At 51.5% G+C, this 21,142-nt stretch overlaps 1 protein-coding gene across 1 annotated transcript in view; it reads right to left on the minus strand.

Annotated features, from left to right (window-relative positions):
- Positions 1 to 2,316: 2,316 nt before the first annotated feature.
- The window catches only part of OTOA (otoancorin), a 101,263-nt gene continuing 82,437 nt past the window's right edge, over positions 2,317 to 21,142 (minus strand). The window contains exons 30-31 of the mRNA XM_036310021.1: positions 6,614 to 6,788; positions 2,317 to 2,448 (exon numbers count right to left, since the gene is read on the minus strand). Coding sequence (XP_036165914.1) covers positions 2,317 to 2,448; positions 6,614 to 6,788 — 307 coding nt within the window. The remainder of the gene's footprint in view (positions 2,449 to 6,613; positions 6,789 to 21,142) is intronic.

A 21,142-nucleotide genomic window follows, 5' to 3' on the forward strand; every position in this document is an offset into this window, starting at 1 on the left:
TGTGCTTCTAGTTCCTGAGGCTTCCCCAATCAGCTGAGCTTAAGGTTTTCTTAAGCTTTCGGCCAGGTGTACCTTCCGTATGTCTACCGGTGAGCAAGCAGCCTCGGCGTTGACACGGTGAGCTTGCTCGGTGCATCCCATAGGTGCCTTCGGAGCCTGTGGCGGAGGGCTGCAAACGCCAATCCACATGCTTTTGACTTTATCGTGCAGATTATTTCGGTAGCTGTTGGGTGTCCGGTTGGACCACATCGTGGCTCTCTGCGGCAGTGTTTCCGTCTCCCACGCCCCGGGTGTTGTTGCTACTGTTACTCGGTGGTGATTACTTCAGGGAGGGTCCCTCTACCCTCCTCATATTCAGAAATGTCTTCCTCCAGAGAACCTCAACTGGGCATCCTTAGGTCCGGGACCTCCGCACGGAAATGGTGGCTTTGTGGGGTTGCCAGACCCAATATGTTCATCTACGTGCTAACCCTGCTGCCAACATTGTCAGAGCTCTTGTGCGGTGGCAGGTACCTCATGTCATGGGAGCGGAGAACCCCAGTGAAAATCACTGAGTGAAAACATAGAGGTTAAGTCCCTCCAGGTAGAGAGAGAAGCTGCCGTGTCGGGCGCTCAGTAAACATTTGCTGGCTGAACGGCCCCAGGATGGGGGTCAGAGAGCTGGTTAGACATAAGGCGGAGAAAAGGAACAAGATGGAGGTATTTCAGAAATCCAGGAGAAGGTTGCTCTGAAGTTCTTGTCCCTGCACTTGGCCGCTTTGTGATTGATTAAGAAAACGGTGTTTCAAAGGATGTTGGGTGGCGAGGCGCTCGGGACAACCTGTCCAGGAATAGCAAGCCCGTCCTGGGAAGACAGTGTAGGAAGTAGCCCAAAAGGTTACCTCGGTGCTGAAAGCCTTTTGCCTCCAACTCTGAGCCTCTGCTCCCAGAGGATTGTCCCCTGAAGGCACCAGCTGGGAAAGGCCAGCCCGGCAGATTCCCCTGGAGGCCACGGTGGCTCTGAGAAGGGCTGCCTGTCACAGGGGAGGTGTTCGCTGTCACCCTCAGGGTCGCGAGGAATGCTTCCTACCACTTCTGTCCCACCGCGTCCACCTACCTCAGCTGTTCTCTCGGAACTGAAATCAGAGCCAGGCCCGCGACACCGGGTGCGGGTGACGGAGGGACCGGCACCGGCCGGCCTCTGCCGCTGAGTTTCCGAAGACACCAAGTTTCCACGTCCTTCCGCTCCTGTCACATAACCCACGTCCCCTTCCAGCCCCTCCTCCTGGCGCTGCCCGTCCTGCCGGGGCCCCCGCACTCCCACCCGATTCCTCACTCAAAACGGCCCCCCTCGCCTCCTGGTCACTAAGCAAGAGGAGATGGAATTGGACTTCTCAGCACAGGGTGGCATCTCAGCGGCTGGCCAGGCAGGTCTGAGTGGCCCTCCTCTGCCAACCTCGCTGCACGTCTCCCCAGGGCGGCGTGTGGCCTCAGAGTGTCCCTGCGTCCAGCGAGCTCGTGGTGACGGGACACGGGGTCTGGGCTCCAGTGTTAACTCTCCGTAGCCCCCTGCTCAGTAGGAATGGAGTCCCCGGTGCCCGCCGCACCCTTGTCGGGGGTCTGAGCAGAGAGCTCTGCGGGGCCAGCTGCCGGCTGCCCCGGTGCCTGGTGCCTGGTGCCCGGTGCTGGGCAAGATGGGTCTGGCTGCGCCTTGGAACCGGGTAGGATCACACGTGGGCCCGGGAACAGTAAGAGATGCAGGAAGTCAGACTCCGCGGCTCTTCTCACTTCCCTCTATCCTGTTTCTTTTTGGAACCAAGACAGTTTTCCCACTAAAAGAGCTAATTACTAGGGTAATGGGCCAGGGGGAATGGCTTCATTCAGTGCTTTCCAACTCTCATTCTATCCCATCTCCATGCGTGGCTGTGTACCGGCTGTTTAACGTTGTTCTTTAATTCAGCTCATTCTAATGTATTTTTTAATCTTTAGCAATAATATGTTACAGCTAATGAGTTTGCTATGTTTGTTATCTATTTCTTTTGATAATGCACAATATGCTAAATAAATACTCATTCAAATATTTTTTAAATGTTCAACTTGGTACCATTTAAAATAATCTTATAGCCCATGTGTAACAATCGAGATTCAGGAAAGACAACAGAAGCTGCACACGTCTGTTTTGCCGGCATTTTTTAAACAGTGTGGGAGACTAACACGCAACCGGGAACACAGCCGCCCGGGAGTGTGAGTGCGGCCGGCCGCCTCCTGCAGGAGCGGAATGTGGGGCTGCTGGAACCCAGAAGCTTGGAAGGAGAGCCCCTGAGACAGAGCTGGGGCTCAGACCTCCAAGGAGGAGACGACGCCCAGACAGTGCTGGGCTCTCCGGGGGCTCCGGGGGCTGGTTCTGGGGGCTGGTTCCGGGGGCTGGTTCCGGGGGCTGGTTCTGGGGGCTGGTTCTGGGGGCTGGTTCTGGGGGCGCGGGGAGAAAAACGGAGGACGGACGACTGCAGGTGTAACTTACTTCCCCGCCAAGGAAGGGAGCCGTTGCCGGTGATGCTACCTGGGAGGGCAAGCGAACAAGGGGGGGGTCCCTTCCCCTGCCTCCCCCCTGCCGGCTTCCTACCAACAGAACAGCCGGCTGGCATCCCAGACTGCAGCCTAGACGGACGGGGCCATTGAGAGACAAGAGCTTAACAGCCAGCACACCACACTTGGTGAAATAATGCCTTAAAGGGTGTTCAGAAGAGACATCTGTTTGGGCAACTATGTTTGTTGTGAGAGGGACGTTGGGACCGGCATTCAAACGCCCCAACAAACAAATTATAACTGAGACAAGTCTGCGATTCTTCGCAGCTCAGCTCGTGGTGAGGCGTTAGCTTCGCAGCTGCACACGGCTAAGTGTCTGGACGGCAACCCCTCCGCAGCGCCCTGCTGGGAGCCTGCAGACGCTGAAAGCATACGCTCCATTCCCACTTCCAGCTGAGGGGCTGAGCTGGCAGGTGGGCCTGTGTCCAGACCGATGAGGGGACCACACACCTGCATCCAAAGAGCTCACAGCCCAGCCAACAAGGTAAGACGTGAACACACAGTCCCCATCCCCGCCACGTGCCCTGCTGCTGCTAGTTTCTGCGTAAAAGTCTCCTGAGTTCCGATCACACAAACTCCTTACGTGGTTCAAAATGCCCTCAGTGTCCGCCCCTCCCTGCCGCCCACCCTTTACAATGTGACCCTCAGCTCCTCCCATCAGGAGGCCGCGATGCCTCCGCGACGGGGCTGGCTGTGGGGCGCGCTCTGGCCAATACAATGTGGCGGGAATGATGGAGTGCGGTGCTGAGCGGACGTCTCAGTGGCCTCGCCTGCTTCCACTTCCTCTTAGACTCCTGCCGCCACGGGGCCACGCCGCCTGGCCTAGCCTCGTGGAGAAGGGGAGCCCACAGAGAGGAGTGCCCGCCGAGGGCCAGCTACCCCCACAAGCAGAGGCACCTGCTGGCCCAGAGCTGACTGCAGATGCCAAAGGGAGCTCAGCCCAGATCACAAACCAACCAGCTGACCCAGCGTGGATTGCAGACCTGCGGAGTCAGAAGCTAAGAAAGCAGTCACTGTCAGCCACTGCGGGCTGGAGTGTGTGGCTAAGACACACATGGCCTAGAGGCTGGGGAGAAGTTCCCCGCCTCTCCCTCCAGCCACACTTCACCCTCCCCCGCCCACTGTTCTGAGCCCTCTGCCTAGATCACTCTTTCCCCTCCCTCATCCACCATCTACTTTTAAATTTTTTATTTTTAATGTAATTTTATTTATTTCAGAGAGGAAAGGAGAGGGAGAGAGGGAAACATCAATGATGAGTGAGCACCATTGATTGGATGCCTCCTGCACACCCCCTACTGGGGATCAAGCCCGAAACCCAGGCATGTGCCCTAACCGGGAATCGAACCGTGACTTCCTGGTCCATAGGTTGATGCTCAACCACTGAGCCACACCAGCAGGACAACACAACCACTTTTTAGGTCTCAGCTTACACACCACTTTCTCCATGCCCTCTCTCCATCTCTAACATAAATGAGGTCTATGTCTCATCCTCTCCCACGGGATCATCTGCTTTCCCTCAGGGAGTGCATCACAACTGTGGTCAATGTCTAAGTGCAGTGCTTTGATTCGTGTCCATTTCCTCCTTCTCCTGGGAGCTCCGTGAGGACCTCTCGGTGCCCAGTGCCTAGGCAGTGCCTGGCACATAGCAGGCGCTCCATTACTGGTCTGCTGAGTGACCAAATGGCTTCCGCCTCACATAGCCTGCCTCCTTGATACAGATTCTGAAAGAAAGAAAAGGATCGAAGAAGAAAGCGGCACCAGCGTCTCTTCCTCACTGTTTGGCCCACTCCTGGGACCAGTTTGGGATCTTGGAATGGATGGAACTGAGGACAGATGCAAAATTATTGTCTTTCTGCATCTGCCAGACTCTAAACTCAGGTGGCAGAGAGGCCCATTGTCTCCCCACACCTACCCCTTCTCTCTGTACATTCCCCCAAGGGTTCCACAGGGCACGTGGCCACCGACTGGAATCTCACTTCTCGGCAACTGAGCGTGGCCATGTAACTAAACTCTCACCAAGGAACTGTGAGTGGAGGGGATGTGTCAGCGTCTCCATGTCCTCAGAAGGAGAGGAACGTCTGCAGCCATCGTCAGTCAGCCCTTCAGGCCTCTCCCGGAGCTGGGAGCCGTGTGGTGCTGCTGGGCCAGCTTAGTTGGCAGCAAAGGCAGGGCCCCAGGGACAGGCGAAGCCGACACACAGAAGGAACCTGCGACTCTGGATGAGCTCACGGGACCAAGCTTCCTGCCCTGCCCGGGACCACCCTGAGCTGGAACACAGAGAAGTGAGCTAGACCCATGTTTCTGAAGCATTGCATATTGGTTTTGTGATTAATCACTATGCTTTAATTATGTTCAATTTGTAACAATGAAAATAGATCCTGCATATCAGATATTTACATTCGATTCATAACAGTAGCAACATTACAGTTATGAAGTAGCAACGAAAATGATTTTATGGTTGGGGGTCACCACAACATGAGGAACTGTATTAAAGGGTCGCGGCATTAGGACGGTTGAGAACCACTGGTCTAGGCCAGTGGTCGGCAAACCGGCTCGCGAGCCACATGCGGCTCTCTGGCCCCTGGAGTGTGGCTCTTCCACAAAATACCACGTGCGGGAGTGCACGTAGTGCGATTGAAACTTCATGGCCCATGCGCAGAAGTTGGTATTTTGTGGAAGAGCCACACCCAAGGGGCCAAAGAGCCGCATGTGGCTCGCAAGCCGCAGTTTGCCGACCACTGCCCTAGGCGAACATACACCTCACCAAGTTCCTGCTCCTGGGGAGTCAGGAAGAGAAACTGGGTCTCAGAACAGCATCCAAAACGAATGGCTGTAGAACACCAACCCCACCAGCCTTGGCCAGAGCTCGGACTCTCCCAGCATCCTCTCCGCCCCTGTGCTCCTGCCCCGAGACAGGACAATCCCCCACCGCCCTTCCCCACAGGCTCCTCAGGACGGCCGGGCACCTAATCCCTTCTGCAAACCCTGTATCTTGTGAGACTGGCAGAGTTTAGTTAATGGTCGGCATTAACACATTCTAATCGTCAGCTCATGGCAACACACAAAAAATTATTTTTAATCATTGTATATTTTTAACTAAACAGACTTAATGTCTTAACCTAATTTTAGAGAGAGTGAAAGGGAGGGGGAGAAATCTCAATGTGAGGGAGACACATCAATGGATTGCCTCCCGCACGTGCCCGACCAGGGCCAAGGATCGAGCTAGCAACCTAGGCATGTGCCCTTGACTGGAATTGAACCCGGGACCTTCATCCCAAGGACCAACGCTCTGTCCACTGAGCCAAACCGGCTAGGGCTGTTTTTTCTTTAAAATTTTAGTGCAAGTTGTTTAAGCACTCGCTTGTTTTAATATGAAGCCCTGGCCAAAGCCGGTTTGGCTCAGCGGATAGAGCGTCGGCCTGCGGACTGAAAGGTCCTAGGTTCGATTCCGGTCAAGGGCATGTACCTGGGTTGCAGGCACTTCCCCAGTGGGGGATGTGCAGGAGGCGGCTGATCGATGTTTCTCTCTCATCGATGTTTCTGACTCTCTATCTCTCTCCCTTCCTCTCTGTAAAAAATCAATAAAATATATTTAAAAAAAAAAAAAAAATATGAAGCCCTGTTTTCTTTTGCTTGCCATCACCTTTAAGCCATTGAAAATCTGTTCAAGCTCACTCATAATAAAAATAAAAGCAATTAAAACTCTGAGGACAGCCTGGCTGGCATGGCTCAGTGGTTGAGCATCAACCTATGAACCAGGAGGTCACGGTTCGATTCCCGGTCAGGGCACATGCCCAGGGTCGTGGGCTCGATCTCCAGTGGGGGGCGGGCAGGATGCAGCCGATCAATGATTCTCTCCTCATTGATGTTTCTCTCTCTCTCCCTCTCCCTTCCTCTCAGAAATCAATAAGAACATATTTTTTTTAAAAAGCCACTAGGACATTGTATTCTGTGCCTATAAAGTGGGGAACATTTCAATGTGATCCTACACTTTGTTGGCAAGGGTGTGAGAGAACAACTGTGCCCTCCCTGCGTGATGGGACTGTACAGCCATGTGCATCCAAAGCTCGTAGGCAAAACCGAAACTGCCCCACAGCATACGCTCCAGGAGCCCCCAGAGGCCTCGCAGGCGCCGGTGTGCGAGGATGTGCAGCAGCAGGAGGACTCGGTGGTCACTGGCAGGCTGGAGGCGCGGCCTGCGGGGCTGGTGCGTGTCGGTGACGCTATGAGAAGCAGACGCAGGACAGCACCAGAGGTGCACCGGGGAGGACCGGCTGGGAAGGAAAGGAGGAAGGGGGAGTGGGCAGGGCAGCTGCCACCAGAGCACAATGTAGAGGCCCTGACAGAGGCCCCAGCCAGCCCGGGCAGCAAGCACTAGCGGACAGGGCCCCACCCCCTCGCTCAGGCCTGGTGCATGCAGCTGGGGGCCCTGAGGGCTGCAGGCTTCCGACAGGCCCTTCTTAAAAGAGCTCCGAGCACTCACCGCCAGGCCTGGCACAGGACACAGTGGACGGAAGAGGGAACAGGGCAACCGTGCCTCCTGGTGTGCGACCATCTCCAGGACATACTGTGAAGTGAGAAGAAGTCCTGGGGCGCAGGAGAACACGGCCTTGGGAAGAAGATAGAGATGGCAGTTGCACGACGTGTAAACGGACTTAATGCCACTAAATCACAGTTTAAAGTGGTGGATTTTGTTAGTGAATCTGACCTAAAAAGAGAGAGAACATAGGAAAAAGGAACTGCATGCGTGTGCGCGCACAGGCGGGCGGGAGAGAACCTCTGGAAGGACCCACACGCCCTGGTCGTGGGCCACGGAGGAGGAGGCGTCAGGCTCACTGAGCACCCGGGCTCTGCGCCTTCGCCGGGGCCGGCAGCACACCCCACAGGAGGAGCAGCATCGCACTTGCTGCCCTGCTCTGATGCGTGAGTAAGTGACTGGCCACCGGGGAAAATGAGAATTCCCCTCGAGATTGTTATTAGCGAGACACTGGTGCACTGGTCTTTCCGTTTCTGAAAAGTCAGACATCACAGAGCGGCGCCCTCTGTCCTGGCAGGGCCGGCGGCCGAGCACTCAGCACGGAGCGGACGGGCAGCCTGGAGCCTTCCTTACACTGAAGACCGAAAAACGGCGGACACGGCGGTTCTTCGTGAAAACGTGCAGGCGCAGCCCGGCCGCTCCCAGGCCCTTGGGCACGCCTTTTGAGCCCACTGGATGCACCACTCACTAAGGGCACCTTTTTCAACTTGGCTGCCTCTTTTTGGCCCAGAATAATTTCAACAATGTCCACAGCCCCCGGCCCCCGGTTTCCTGCCGTTGCCTGTTCCCCCAGTGACTCTGACCTGCCCTGCTTGTTGGGTTGGACGTCTCAACATGCTGCTCTGCACCCAGACTTCCCTTCTGCGAGGCAGAGACGCATGCGTGGCCTCCAAAGCCGCACACGTGGTTTGCAGTGTCCCTGCCAGCGCGGTGTTTCAGGCGATCGGTGCTCAGACTTCTCTCCAGGCAGAGACATATGGTTTGGGCCCGTTTTAGCAGCTCCATAAAGAACCCATTATGGAAACAAGCAGCTCAGAATAGCTTATGCTTTCAGAGTGACACCACCGCGGCTGCTTTACTGCTACTTGTGGCTGGCATTGCACTCAGCATCTTTGTGGTCAAGTTCACGCTGCAAACTCAGAGGCAGAGTCCCAGCTCAAGGGCACTGGGCTGTGTGGACATTCAGCCACTACTTGTCACGTATCACTGATTCCAAATTTTTCCTTCAAACTCATATGTTCTAGGTAAAAGTATAACTTTAAACTTACTGTTTTTTAAGAAAGTAAATGAAAAATGATACTAAAGTCCCAAAAGCCAGAACTGTCAGCAATCCTATACATATCCAGTCAGTCATTGATTCATTGATCACTCGATAATATTGACGAATATTTATTGAGTGCCTATTCCCACTGCGTGGGCCTGGAAATACAATGGAGAGCAAAAGTTCATGGCCGCATGGGCTTTATGATATAAATCATTGAACAAACATGTAACTATACATTGTAAATGCATTCTGAAGAAAAGCATACTACTCTAAGTTAGTCCAGAAGGCCTACTTTAATTTGGAGAGTTAGAGAACTGGTGTTTTAGGTGAGTCCCTATCTTAGAATATAATAGAATAGCAGAGACTGGGTGTCCTGTAAACAACAGAAACTTACTCCGCACAGCTCTGGAGGCTGGAAACGCAAGGTCAGGCTGTCAGCAGAGTCGGGTGCTGGTGAGAATCCATCTCCAAATTATAGTCTTCATCTTCTCATTGTGTCTCCACGTGGCAGAGAGCAGGGAGAGGAAGCAGGCTCTCTCGGGACTCTCAGAAGGGCACTAATCCCACTCATTAGGGCTCCCCCTCGTGACCTCATCTAATTCTAATTGCTTGCCAAAGGCCCACCTCCTCATGCCACCACATGGCAGGGCAGGATTTTAACATAACACAGACATTCAGTCCACAACATGTCTGATGTCAGTGGCTCAAAGTGGAAGGAGAAATGTTTTAAGTAGAGGGAACAACACACAAGGCGACCAGGGGGAAGGAAAGAGAGGGCGTAGTCGGGGAAATGAAGGGCAGTCAGCAAGGCGGTGCAGCTGAGGGCAGTGAAGACCCGGCCATGCTGGGATCTGCGGGCCACAATCAGGGTTTGGGATGTGCCGGTCACTGAAGGGAGCCTTTGCAGGGAATTGCTATAGCAGATACACATTCGTCCTGGAAAAACAGGCTGGCAGGAGGCAAAAGAGGAAGAGAGGGCCTCAGCTGTTGCCACGTACAGGTGAGACATGGTGGTAACCAAGAGTGGTGGCCGAGGAGGCGCATAGGAGTGGGTGAACTGGAGACCTGTTTTGCAGGTGACGAGACAGCACTTGGAAAGAGGATGACTGTCCAGAGCAGAGGAGAGAGTGTCAAGAATGTCAGTAGGACAGCAACCACATCCCCTTTTTAAAACCCATTCTTCTCTGACCACCTCCAACGTCACACCCAAGCCTCAGCTTCCTCCTGTGAACAAGACCACCACTTGCCTCTCCAGGTTCCGGTGCGGGCTGAGGGGATAGCACATGGCTGGCTGAGGAGAGTACCAATGGGCAGTACTCATGACTGCCCTCTTTTGAGTCTCCTCTTTTTGCCCATGTCTTCAACTTTGTCCTTCGTAATATTGCTATTCTTCAAGAGGGCTAGCTTTTGTCTTCTCTTTGCCACCCACTCACCTCCACCCAAATTGCCTCTCCTTTCTTTGTATGCAATACTGAGGTGACACCCCTTTTCAGTCCATAAGTCCCCCAGCCATCAACTTTCATATCCAAAGCAATTCCCTCCACAAAGCTGAGCAAAGAGCTGGGTTCTCTTCTACTATCAGCAAGTCCTTTAAATATTATTGTCTGGTTAATAGTCCCTCATCTTTTATTATATTTTATGCCAATGGGATCAGTTTGACATGATTTTCCTGGTCCCTATCATGATTGCTACCTCATTTGCTCAAACAAATGCAGAACAAAATTCCCGCCAACAAGCTATCCTGGAACCACACTCATGGTTTCAAGAAAGAGTGGCCATGGTGAGAAAATTCACACTGACCCCTCACAACAAGGGGATGTCACCATGGAAATTTCCAAAGTATAAGCTGTTGGCTATTTTCATGGAGCCTAATTGCAACTTCTTGGGCCAGTAATTCCAAGGTTTGAGGTAGCTGCTTCTGGATAATGCCCAGATTAAACCAATTAAGCAATTAATAAGTAAATTGAATAGTATTATGTCAACAGCCATTTCCTAGTTTGACACTATATAGGATTGTGAAAATATGATCGAGGGAAATGGGGTGGTGGGTATACAGAAAAGGTATATATAACTCATGAAACTTACGCTGTTTCAAAATAAGGGATTATAATTTTAAAAATAAAATGCAATTTAAAAATTAATGGTGGCGATCAGTTTGGAAACACTCTGTGATTGTACTTCTACATGCTTCGAGGAGGAACAAAACGCTTCACAATTCATCGGAGCTGCAAGAGTGGAATGCAAGTCATGAAAAGCCACGGCGTCACAACACCACACGCATCCCCCCCTTGCCAAAGTCTGAGCTGTGAGGCCATGGCCCCAGGAGCTACCAGAGTGGTGGCCGGTCCCCAGCGCTTGTGGCAAAGTTGTCTCCTCCCCTGGGCTCTCCCAGGGCCGCCACTCCTTCCTCAGCCTAAACCCTGAAGGGCTCACTGGGCCCAGGGACCAACCACGCGGTCATTCCCCCATAACCTCGGCACACACACCCTCCAGTGTACTGGAGAGCCCACACGGAACCCTGAGAATAAATAACACAGTAGCTAACATTGACCAGGCACTTTAAAGCTCTTTGTACCCATGATCTTCTTAATTCTCGTCACAGCACCGAGAGTTAGGTAAAATAATCCACTGTTAGCCAGCAATCCTAAACCCGCAACTCTCTCACACGGTTTCCTGTTCCCATGGCAATTAGGGTCTCTCTCCCCACCCCACTTTTGTTTCTAACCCTTCGGAACCTCTGCCCTCCTCCTCTGAGGCCCTATTTCTGAGGTGTGGGGAGAGGGTAACAGCCACCCTGCCTTCGCCTCAGAGTATGGAAAATAAACTTAACCAAACCGGTGGCCAATTGCTAAATGCCTCTGAGAAGGTTTAGAAAGCCAATAGCAGCTGCTCATCTCTCTGCTCTTCAAAATGGCCACGCATGCACCTGGAGTTTCAGCGAAGAAATGCACCGGGCAGACCGACCTCCAGTCACAGGCCCCAGAGTGGAGATGACTCCTCACGGTAATGAATGTCCGAGTCCGAATGCCATTTTGTCCTCAAAGAGCCCTGAAGCTGCTGATCTTTGTTATCTTCCTTTACTGTTAGCAGAAATATTACACCTTTGAAAAGAAGAAAAACATTATTCTCAGAGCTCAAACAGAAAGGGCTTTGAACTATTTAGGGCTAAATTAACTCATAGTTGCCAATATATCACAAAGAATAAGAGACTATTTAAAACCAAGTAGGTCCCTCTGACATATATTCAAGTGTTAATTTCCAAGTCAGCCTAGAAGACACACAAGTACGTTCAAATTCTGCTGAAATGTCACAGAAGCCCCGATCAGTTCAATCATTTAATTTTTTCTCTAAGGAAGGAACCAGGTTGTCAGATAAGCAAATCTCAAGTGAAGCTTCTAGATTCTGACTCGGGTGGGTGTTACCAGTCCCCAGGACAGCATTCCTTATTTACACACAGATTTACCTGGACTTCGTTCACAGTGTAAAATGCTTTCCTCAGCCGTCCGAGTGGCTGAGCTCCGCAATGGGAGGGGCAGCAGGTGCCCTGGGCTCCCAGCCCCTGGGCTGTGTGTGCACCGCACAAAGCACCTGGCCAAGCTGACCAGTGGGACAAGTCCAGTCCTCGCTCTGGTCACTAGGAGAGCCATCTGGCCTGGTCCAGCGGACTTCAACCTTTTGGTAATCAGTCCACCCTACATAGGGGGAGGCACGTTTTAAAATTCATCTGGCTGAAGTAATTCACCTACAGGAACTGTAGGCCCCCTGCTGGCTCTGGGCATCCCCGGCGGTAGCCTGTCCCCCTGGTGCTCATCCCCCCGGGTGTGAATGGGGCTTTGGTCTGCAGCCCTCCTCAGGCCCAGCCCTTCCCTGCTATTGTCTCTCAGCCTTCACCCTTGTTTTAAACTTTGGATTCCCAGTTCCATACATTACAAGTCCAAGGCCCATTCTTTCTCCTTTTATTTTACCTAGAAACTGAAGTACAGATGTTTCCCAGAATGCACAACCCTTAACATATACAGATTGCTTTGTAAACGCATAACGCAATTTCAGAGATGAACAATTTGTGGCATTACAGATCCGCACACAAAATAGTCTGGTGGCCAGATGAACACCAAGAACCTCGGTCTCAGTAAACTGAAAACTGAGTCTCTATCTCACAGTGTCACATGAGACGGCGGAGAGACTTTCAGCAAGTTGAATATTGTGCTTTCGATGGGTTTGATGTAAAATATAGGGTCGTGCCCCGTGGGGAATTCACCTTGGTGTCTGCTGGAGAATCTCAAAGAGAGAGTTAGACTCTGGCCTCCGTGACCCGGAGACACGTGCCATAGATTCATGCCATCGCAGAGTGTGGAGGAAAAGGGGGCCACACACGAAGCCTGACAGCTCAGGGGAGGCCTGCCTGGTGGCCTTACAAACTCAGAGACCTAAAGTAGCCACAAAGGATGGTCTTAAATTAAAACTCTCTGGCTAAAGGTAGGTCATGGCTGATGGTCATGTCCTGGGCCGCTATCTTCCCTGACAAAGGCCAATCTTTGCCCTCACTGAGCCTGTCTATTGTCTTTTTGCATCTACGATAACATAACATATCGCTGGAAGGTCCAAGTAATTTCCTTCTTTCCAGACCCCTCAACGCACAGCACCGCTCTGTGGAGACCACGACCCCCCCTCATTGCTATTTTTATCAGGTCAACTGTTAATATCCGGTGCCCACCCCTGTGAAGGAAGCATGTGTCTATTCACTTTTTAGCCAATCCCAGAGACGCCCGGCCTTTGCTTTCTCCCGCCTCCCTAAGCTACCGCCAATGAATTTCATGTCACCCCGAGGCCCCTGCTCCGACTGCAATGTATAAGCTGCCATTCTCTGGAACACTAGCTCACTCTGCTGAGGTCCTGCTTCCTGGCAATTGCTATCAGTTTGGCCCAAATAAACTCACAAAAATCCTTACAGGTTTAGACGCTTCTTAGGTCAAGAAAAAGCCATCAGTATTGTTCATAGAAGCCGAGTCTGTTGTATTGGCTGGGCAGCCCCTCTTTTGTTTCCTTTTTGTAAAATATTCTTTCTCGCTTTATTTAGGTATAAATGGTAAATAGCATTGCCTGTATTTAAAGTGTACAATGTGATTTGACATGCGCCTACCTGGTGAAACGGTTACCGCAATCAAGATAATTACCTCATCCACCTCCTCACAGTTACCTTGTGTGTGTGGTGGAAATGACACCGGAAATGCGTCCTCTCCCCCACTGTGTGCTGTGGGGGTGGACTGCTTACACTATCCCGAGAAAAAGGCCTTTCTGAGACTCGCATGGAAGAGCGAGTTATTTTTAATTGCGTGGAATTAAATCCCTGTGTTTCCAAGTCCCATTTCCCTCGGTCCAGTCACAGGAGACGTGTAGCTGGGGTTTCAGGAGAGCTAGAAGCAAAGCCCATGTCCAGAGTTCGCTCCCCGTGTTGGAGCTGGGTCCAGGTCAGCATCAGGCTGACCGCAGCCCCTGAGTCCATTGCGTGTGGGGTCCACATAGGCCACGTGGACAAAGGCAGGGAGGTAGGAGCAAATGGCCCCACTAGTCAGGAGTCACGTGCCAAGAGGAACCAAGAGAGCAAATTCCCTTGTTCTCCAAGACCTACTCCTCTTGCGTAACTGAAACTTTGTACTGTTTGACCAACTTCTCCATTTCCCACCCTGAGCCCTAGGCAACCACCGTTCTACTTCCTGCTTCTATAGATTCAACTTCTTTAGATTCCACATATAAGTGAAACCATACAGTACATGTCTTTGTATCTGGGCTTATTTCACTCAGCACAATGTGTTCAGGTTCATCCATGTAGTTACAAATAGCAGAATTTCCTTCTTTTTTAATCTATATATATAAAAGCCCAGCAGCCAGAACGGCGGAACAACCAGAACAACTGGAACGACCGGTGCCTATGATGCGCACTGCGGCAGCCAACCAGCCTGATCCGGGCCCCAATCCCCCCCACCCCCGGCGGGCCTGGCCCCCCAGACAGCCCCCAACACCCCAATTGGGGGTGGGGCTGGCCGGCCAACTGCCCGCAGCCCCTCCCCCTGGCCGGCCCTGCCCCCAACTGCCCCCCACCCTGATCAGGGCCAACTGCCCATGGCTCCTCCCCCCCACCAGTCTGGCCCAATGGGCCCCCATCAGGGCAGGCCACCGGACCCTACCTGTGCACAAATTCGTGCACCAGGCCTCTAGTATTAAATAATATTCCATTGTGTATGTACCAAAGAGATTAAAATTCGGACACCCTGGATCTGCTTTCAGGGATATTGATTTCAAAGTGTTTATTAAGAAACCAAAGATTCAGAAAAAACCTTTGACCCTCCCCCCATTCCTACCCAAGATATTCAGACAGAGAAACCTGCTTCAGGAAGGAGATCTTGGGATGCTACCTTAGTCTAATGTGAAGTAAGTGTGGTAAACAAGAGGGCTGCAGGCTGGTGTCTGCCAGATACTCCTGTGTCCCATTGTTTCTGAGTCACTGGCAAGGATTTCATGTCATGTGTGTCCTGCTCTTCCTCAACCACCTGTCAATCATCCAGTCTCTCTTCTGGAATCTAATACCCCGTTCTCCCTCCTTTCTCTTTGTCCAAAAATGTCTTACACACCCAACATTGCCTTGCTGTCTTTGGAATTTTCATAAATTTATCTATGTCTTTGTGAATTCCCCAAGTTCATGTATTAAATTTTTATTTTCTCCTGTTAATCTTTCTCTGTTAGTTTGGTTACTGGTCAGCCAGAAGAACTTAGAAGGTGGGAGGAAAAGTATTAATATTTTTTAGTCCCCACAGTATAAACCAGTTTCTTTATCCATTCATTCATTGATGGACATTTGGGTTGTTTCCTTGTCTTGGGCTATTGTGAATAATGCTGAATAGAACATGGGGTGCAAGTATCTCTTTGAGATGCTGACTTCATTTCCTTTGGATATATACCCAGAAGAGGGATTACTGGGTCATGAGGCAGTTCCATTTTTAATTTTTGAGGAGCCTCCATACTGTTTTCCACAGTGGTTGCACCAATCTGCATCCCCACCCACAGTGCCCAAGGATCCCTTTTTTCTACATCCTCACCAACACTTGTTGTTTGTTGATTTATTGATGGTAGCCATTCTGACCGATGTGAGGTGACATCTCATTGTGGTTTTGATTTGCATTTCCCTGGTGATTAGTGATGTTGAGCATCTTTCCGTGTATCTATGGTCATCTGCGTACCAGCTTCTGAGAAATGTCTTTCCAGGTCCTTGGGACAGCCACTCTTAACCACTAACTTGGAATTTAGCTACTTCTCATGTGGACAACTCGGTATATTCTGGGATAAGAGCAGAGAAGGCTCACTTATTAAATGATGTTTAATGATTCTCCAGGCAATTGCATGAGAGGTAGGGTGGAAAAGTAAGGGGGAAGTTGTACAAATAAAGAGTCTGCAATTTCAAAAGAAGTTTAACCTATTTGACAACTTGCATGGCATGTCCCTACACTATTTGCAGGATGACACATTTCCTTAATAACTACTGTTTTCCTGTGCTGCATACAATGACTTCTTGAACACATGGTAGCTTTTCATTCATTTATCCAACAAATATTTATTGAGTGTCTACTATGTACCAGACACTGTTCTAGGTACTGTGGATACAACAGTAAAATAAAAATAAAATAAAATAAAATGAAATCCCTGCCATAGAGCTTACCTTCTGGGTGGGGATGGAGACAGACAATAAACCAAAAGCTAAGTAAACTATGCAGTAGGTCACGTGTGCTACAGAGAACACTGAAGCAGGAAAGAAAAGCTGAACATACCGGGAGCGTGCCTTTGTTAACATAGGCAGTTAAATGTCAATAAAGGGAGGGAGCAAAGGGAATCAGCCGTTATCTATACTAATAAACACATTATATGCTAATTAGACTGGACAGCTGAACGACCTTCCGGACTAAGCTGGGTGGCAGGGTGGTTAGGGGCAATCAGGCAGGCAGGGGAGCAGTTAGGGGTGATCAGGCAGGCAGGGGAGCAGTTAGGGGTGATCAGGCAGGCAGAGTGGTTAGGGGCATTCAGGCAGGCAGGGGAGCAGTTAGGGGTGACCAGGCAGGCAGAGTGGTTAGGGGCAATCAGGCCGGCAGGGGAGCAGTTAGGGGTGATCAGGCAGGCAGGCAGAGTGGTTAGGGATGATCAGACAGGCAGGCAGGCCAGCGGTTAGGAGCCAGCAGTCTCGGATTGGAGAGGGTGCAGGCCAGACTGAGGGAACCCTCTCCCCTACATGCTCGAATTTTGTGCATTGGGCCTCTAGTTAAGCATAACAAGCTCGGGAGCCTGCCTCCTAGGAAGATGCAGGGCTTCTAGGCTCCCCAGGCCCCTCAGCACTGCCGGCCACGGGATTAACAGCCCTCCTGCCCCGAGTCCGGATGAGAGAAATGCCCCCGCTGGGTGCATGTGCAGTAGAGGCCAAGAAGGCACAGTGGAGGTGCTGCACTTTGAGGTAGTGCAGTGGGAACTAAGATGGTGGCCACAGGGGCGGAGTCTAGCTTGGGGAAAGGATCTGATTGGATAAGGGACACAGAACCCCAGGAAATCTGGGAAATGGATTGGTGGGGAGGACCCAGAAGCCTGTGAAGGCTGGGGAGCTGATTGGTTACTTTGAAGGAGCACCTGGTTCTCAGTGCAGCTGCCATGGGGGCTCCAAGGGCAGCCCCTCACGGGGCCTGGGCCAGCAGGGCGGCGCCGAGGGAGCCCAGCCAGGCAGAGGCGACACTGGCCGGGCAGGGCTGAGCTGGCTAAGCTCCGCATGACCCAGATCCCCTGGGGACTGCCCCTCTGGGCACGAGGCAGGCAGGATGGACGGAGAGGGCCCTGGGGCAGGGCAGCCTCCATTTCTATTCCCCTAAACATCATCCTCCCATGTGTGCATCTACCGAAAAGCTTTCCTCACAGCCCTGTGAAAGGACCCCATTTCCAGCGGCCACAGGCAGCACCTCACATCGGCGTCCGGGAGGTGGCGCAGAGGTGACCCTGGAGCAAAGGCCTCCAGGTGAGAGACCACCCTGGGGGCTGTGTGCACCTCGCAGGAGAGGACCCTGCCAGCCCTGCAGGCCCGGGAGGGGGCCCACAAGAGGCAGGCATGGGGGGTGGGGAGAGGCGGGTGTGGAGTGGGGAGGGTGAGGCGTGCCGGAAGCCATTCCACCCTTGCTGCTTGACACAGTCGCTGCAGGGAAAAAATATCCACACAGCTTATGTTTCAAGGGACCTGGCATATAGGGCATACTGTTCTTAATATGTTTGCTCCCCTTCTTAGCGCTATGTGTTCTAACCAGGGCTACCTGGTTGTTTCCCCAGGTGGGGATGTGTCCCTGGAGTTAGGGATTAACGGGACTAAGGAAGAGAATAAATCAGTAAAACCCCCGAGTGTTACAGAAATACCGTGTACTACTTATGAAGAACTTAGACTAAGACTGTGGACAACAGATTTGGGACTTGCTAGGCCCACATCCCCAGGGGTCTACCCACCAGAGAAAGCACCAAAGCCTATGCCCCTGAAAACCCGCTGACGCAGGGCAGTCCCAAGGAAGACCACCAGCAAGGCTAAAAGGACATAACCTTTACTTGGGCCATAGAAAGGATAATCTCCTGCAGTTACTTCCTTGTAGCTTAACAGAAGAGCAGTAGAGTGGTGACCTTGGAATGGAGATAACAAACTAGCCCTAACCTTTGGAATGGAATGGATAGGATTAAAATCAACAGATCTAGATAGAGATAAGATTTTTAGCAATGGTCAGATAAGAAACTATAAACATAAAACAAGGAACTGTAGAAGATCAAGGGAGGACTCAAAACATACCATGATATAGAGGCATGTTTATAGAATCAAGTGGTATAAATACAGCTGTAACAGGACAATAAAAAAAGAACCCAACTATGTTGATGATCTGAACGCTGTCTCTGTGTCCTTCATTCTTCGCCAACGCTGTCCTCACCTTCGAGAACCCCTGGACCGCTGGGGCTGGACCCCGGCAGAGGCGGGCGTGGGGGAGGCGGAAGCCCCGGCAGCAGCGTGGAGCCAGTGCCGGCCTCGGCGGGGACCTCAGGAACTTGGATTTGACTTGAGCATGGAAACCCCCAGAAGGCTGTGGGCGGAGGATTGCCATTCCTCTTACGTGTCCCTAAGCAGCTTCTCTGACCCTGTCATCCTCTCTCTATGATGTGCTACTGGATTCTACGAATCGTTTACTCTCCGTGTAAAGTGGCCCAGCTGAGTGTATTCTTGCTCAAGCCGCGCTAATCGCCTTTGTTCTCGTAGCTGTAATTGGGGTGTAACTCATACACCGTGCAATTCACTCTTTTAAAGTGTACAGGTTCCTGGGTTTTTGGTACATTCACAGAGTTGTACAACCATCACCACAGTACATTTTACAACATTGTCATCCCCCCAAAAAAAGAAGCCCTGCCCACTAGTAGTCCTGGCAACCACTAGTCTAGTTTCTATCTCTGTGGATTCTGGACCTTTCATGTAAATGAAATCCTACAGTAGATGGCCTTTGTGACTGGCTTTCATGTAACATCGTGTTTTCAAGGCTTATCCATGTTGTATCATGTGTCAGTGTTTCATGCCATCACATGGATAGACCACATCTTGTTTATCCATTCGTCAGTTGATGGACTTCTGGGTTGTTTCCACCTTTTTATAGGAAGCACTGGTTGTTGTGTTAAAAGTAGGTCCTAGACTGGCAGGTGTGGCTCAGTGGTTGAGCATCAACCTATGAACCAGGAGATCACGGTTCGATGCCCAGTCAGGGCACATGCCGGGGTTGTGGGCTCAATCCCCAGTGTGGGGCATGCAGGAGGCAGCCGATCAATGATTCTCTCTCATCATTGATGTTTCTTTCTCTCTCTCTCTCCCTCTCCCTTCCTCTCTGAAATCAATAAAACTATTTTTTTAAAGGAAACCCTAAAGGAACACATCTGAGACAAGGGGAACAGCTAGGAAGTTCTTGCACGGACCCAGGTGAGAGCTGTTGGCAGCTCACACACAGGTGAAGAATCAGAAATGGCCACATGCTGGTATGTTTTTATATAATTTGCTCCTGAAGTTTTCCTTGGTTCTTTTTCTTTTTTAGCCATCACTACAATTACTTCACTGCATTTTTGCTGGCAGGTAATGTACTTAAGCACCTGCATTTATCTTTCTTGCAGGGACTGTGTTAGGTATTTAACAAAGTCTCAGCTCTCTCGGGGTTTCCCTGTATGAACAAACCAAACCAAAACCGGCACCTCGAGAACTCGCCTGTGTTCCTCCAGCTTCACCTAAACATTTCACAGCCTCAGCCTCTAAAATTATGTCAAGTTCAGTGGATGATATGTGGTCTTCAGTTCTCTTCTAGCCCATGTTTTCCCAAGAGTGTCGCTAACTGCATTTCTGTAGCACCTTCTTGTCTTAGACACGAACTGAGATGCCAGAAAGCACAGGGCTTAAAACTTTCTTCAGTGGGATGTCCTCCGCCTTCACATGGGACATGACAGCTGGAGTCAGACTGTCATCCGGGAAAGGCATGGACGTCCGTTCTCCGTTGCCCATGGGAGTGGGGTTCTTACGACATCTGAAGAAAAAGACTTTTCTGAGACTGCAGGGGAGTGTGAGCGAATGACATCCCTGGGTCCTGAAGTCCCATTTCCCTTAATCCGTCTGGGAAGAGGTGCCGCTGGGATTCAGCAGTGCGGAGCCAGTGTGCAGAGTCTCTGTTCCCTGGTGGAGCTGGGTCCGGGGCAGCATCAGGCTGGTTGCAGTCCATCAGCGACTGCAGGTGTGAGAGTCCTACAAGCCGGGGACGCAAACCTCGGGGCAAGCGCGCAGACTTCTTTGTTCAGGATCTTCAGTATTTCAGATCTTCCTGTGCTTGCAGTGGCCACTATCCTGGCCAAAGACCTGTTGCCAGGTGTGACTGACTGACAAGTTCCTTCCCTGTGTCACCCAGGCCTGACAGGCCATGTGTCTGTTCTCCTGCCCAGGCCCTGGGGAGTGTTACAGTGCAGCTCCCTGGCAAATGCATGCCCATCCTACTTGGCCTTCCCTTTGGGCCTTTCCTGTTACCAACATACAAGGGTATCAGAACAGTGTCATTGGGAACTTTCTTTGTTCTATTAAAATGTTGTTTGCATGCATTTTTCAACAGCTTTAAGCTGTTGAACAACAATATATACAAGAAGAAACTGGCAGACTTTTGTAACAGACATTTGATCAATCTATAGCCCATATCACTCCCTAAGAAAGGCGCTGTGCTTAACAGAGGGGGCTTTGTTCTGCTGGACACCTGGAGGGGTTTGTCAACAACTTGGGGTGCCGACATCAGAAATAACTAGCACTCTCTGCACAATGCACAGGTCAGGTCCTGGCAGGGAGAGGATGGCACCCTCCGGCCGCATCATGGAGGGCGTTTAACAAAGGCATTATGACAGAGGTGTGGGCAGGGTTAAGAGAAAACATGGGATGTGAAGTACCCTCGAACATCGGCAGTGGGGAGCCCTTACCACCAGGTCTAAAAGAGAGAGAGAAGCTTCTGGAACCAGAGAAAGAGTCGTCCCCCCACTGCCCCCCCCCCCAGGAGCTGTGGAGTCCAGGAGTCCAGGATGCACAGAAACCCTCGCTGGCAGGAGGAGGCCAGGCCCTCCACTCTGCTGCTGGGCCCCTTGGCCATTCTCCCTGGAAGCCAGAGCAGGAGAGCAAAGTGGAGAAGAGGGGAGAGAACCCAAAGCACAAAGAGCCAGGCGGC

The sequence above is a fragment of the Myotis myotis genome, unplaced genomic scaffold (genome assembly GCF_014108235.1).
Source record: "Myotis myotis isolate mMyoMyo1 unplaced genomic scaffold, mMyoMyo1.p scaffold_m19_p_5, whole genome shotgun sequence".
NCBI classification, from domain to species: domain Eukaryota; kingdom Metazoa; phylum Chordata; class Mammalia; order Chiroptera; family Vespertilionidae; genus Myotis; species Myotis myotis.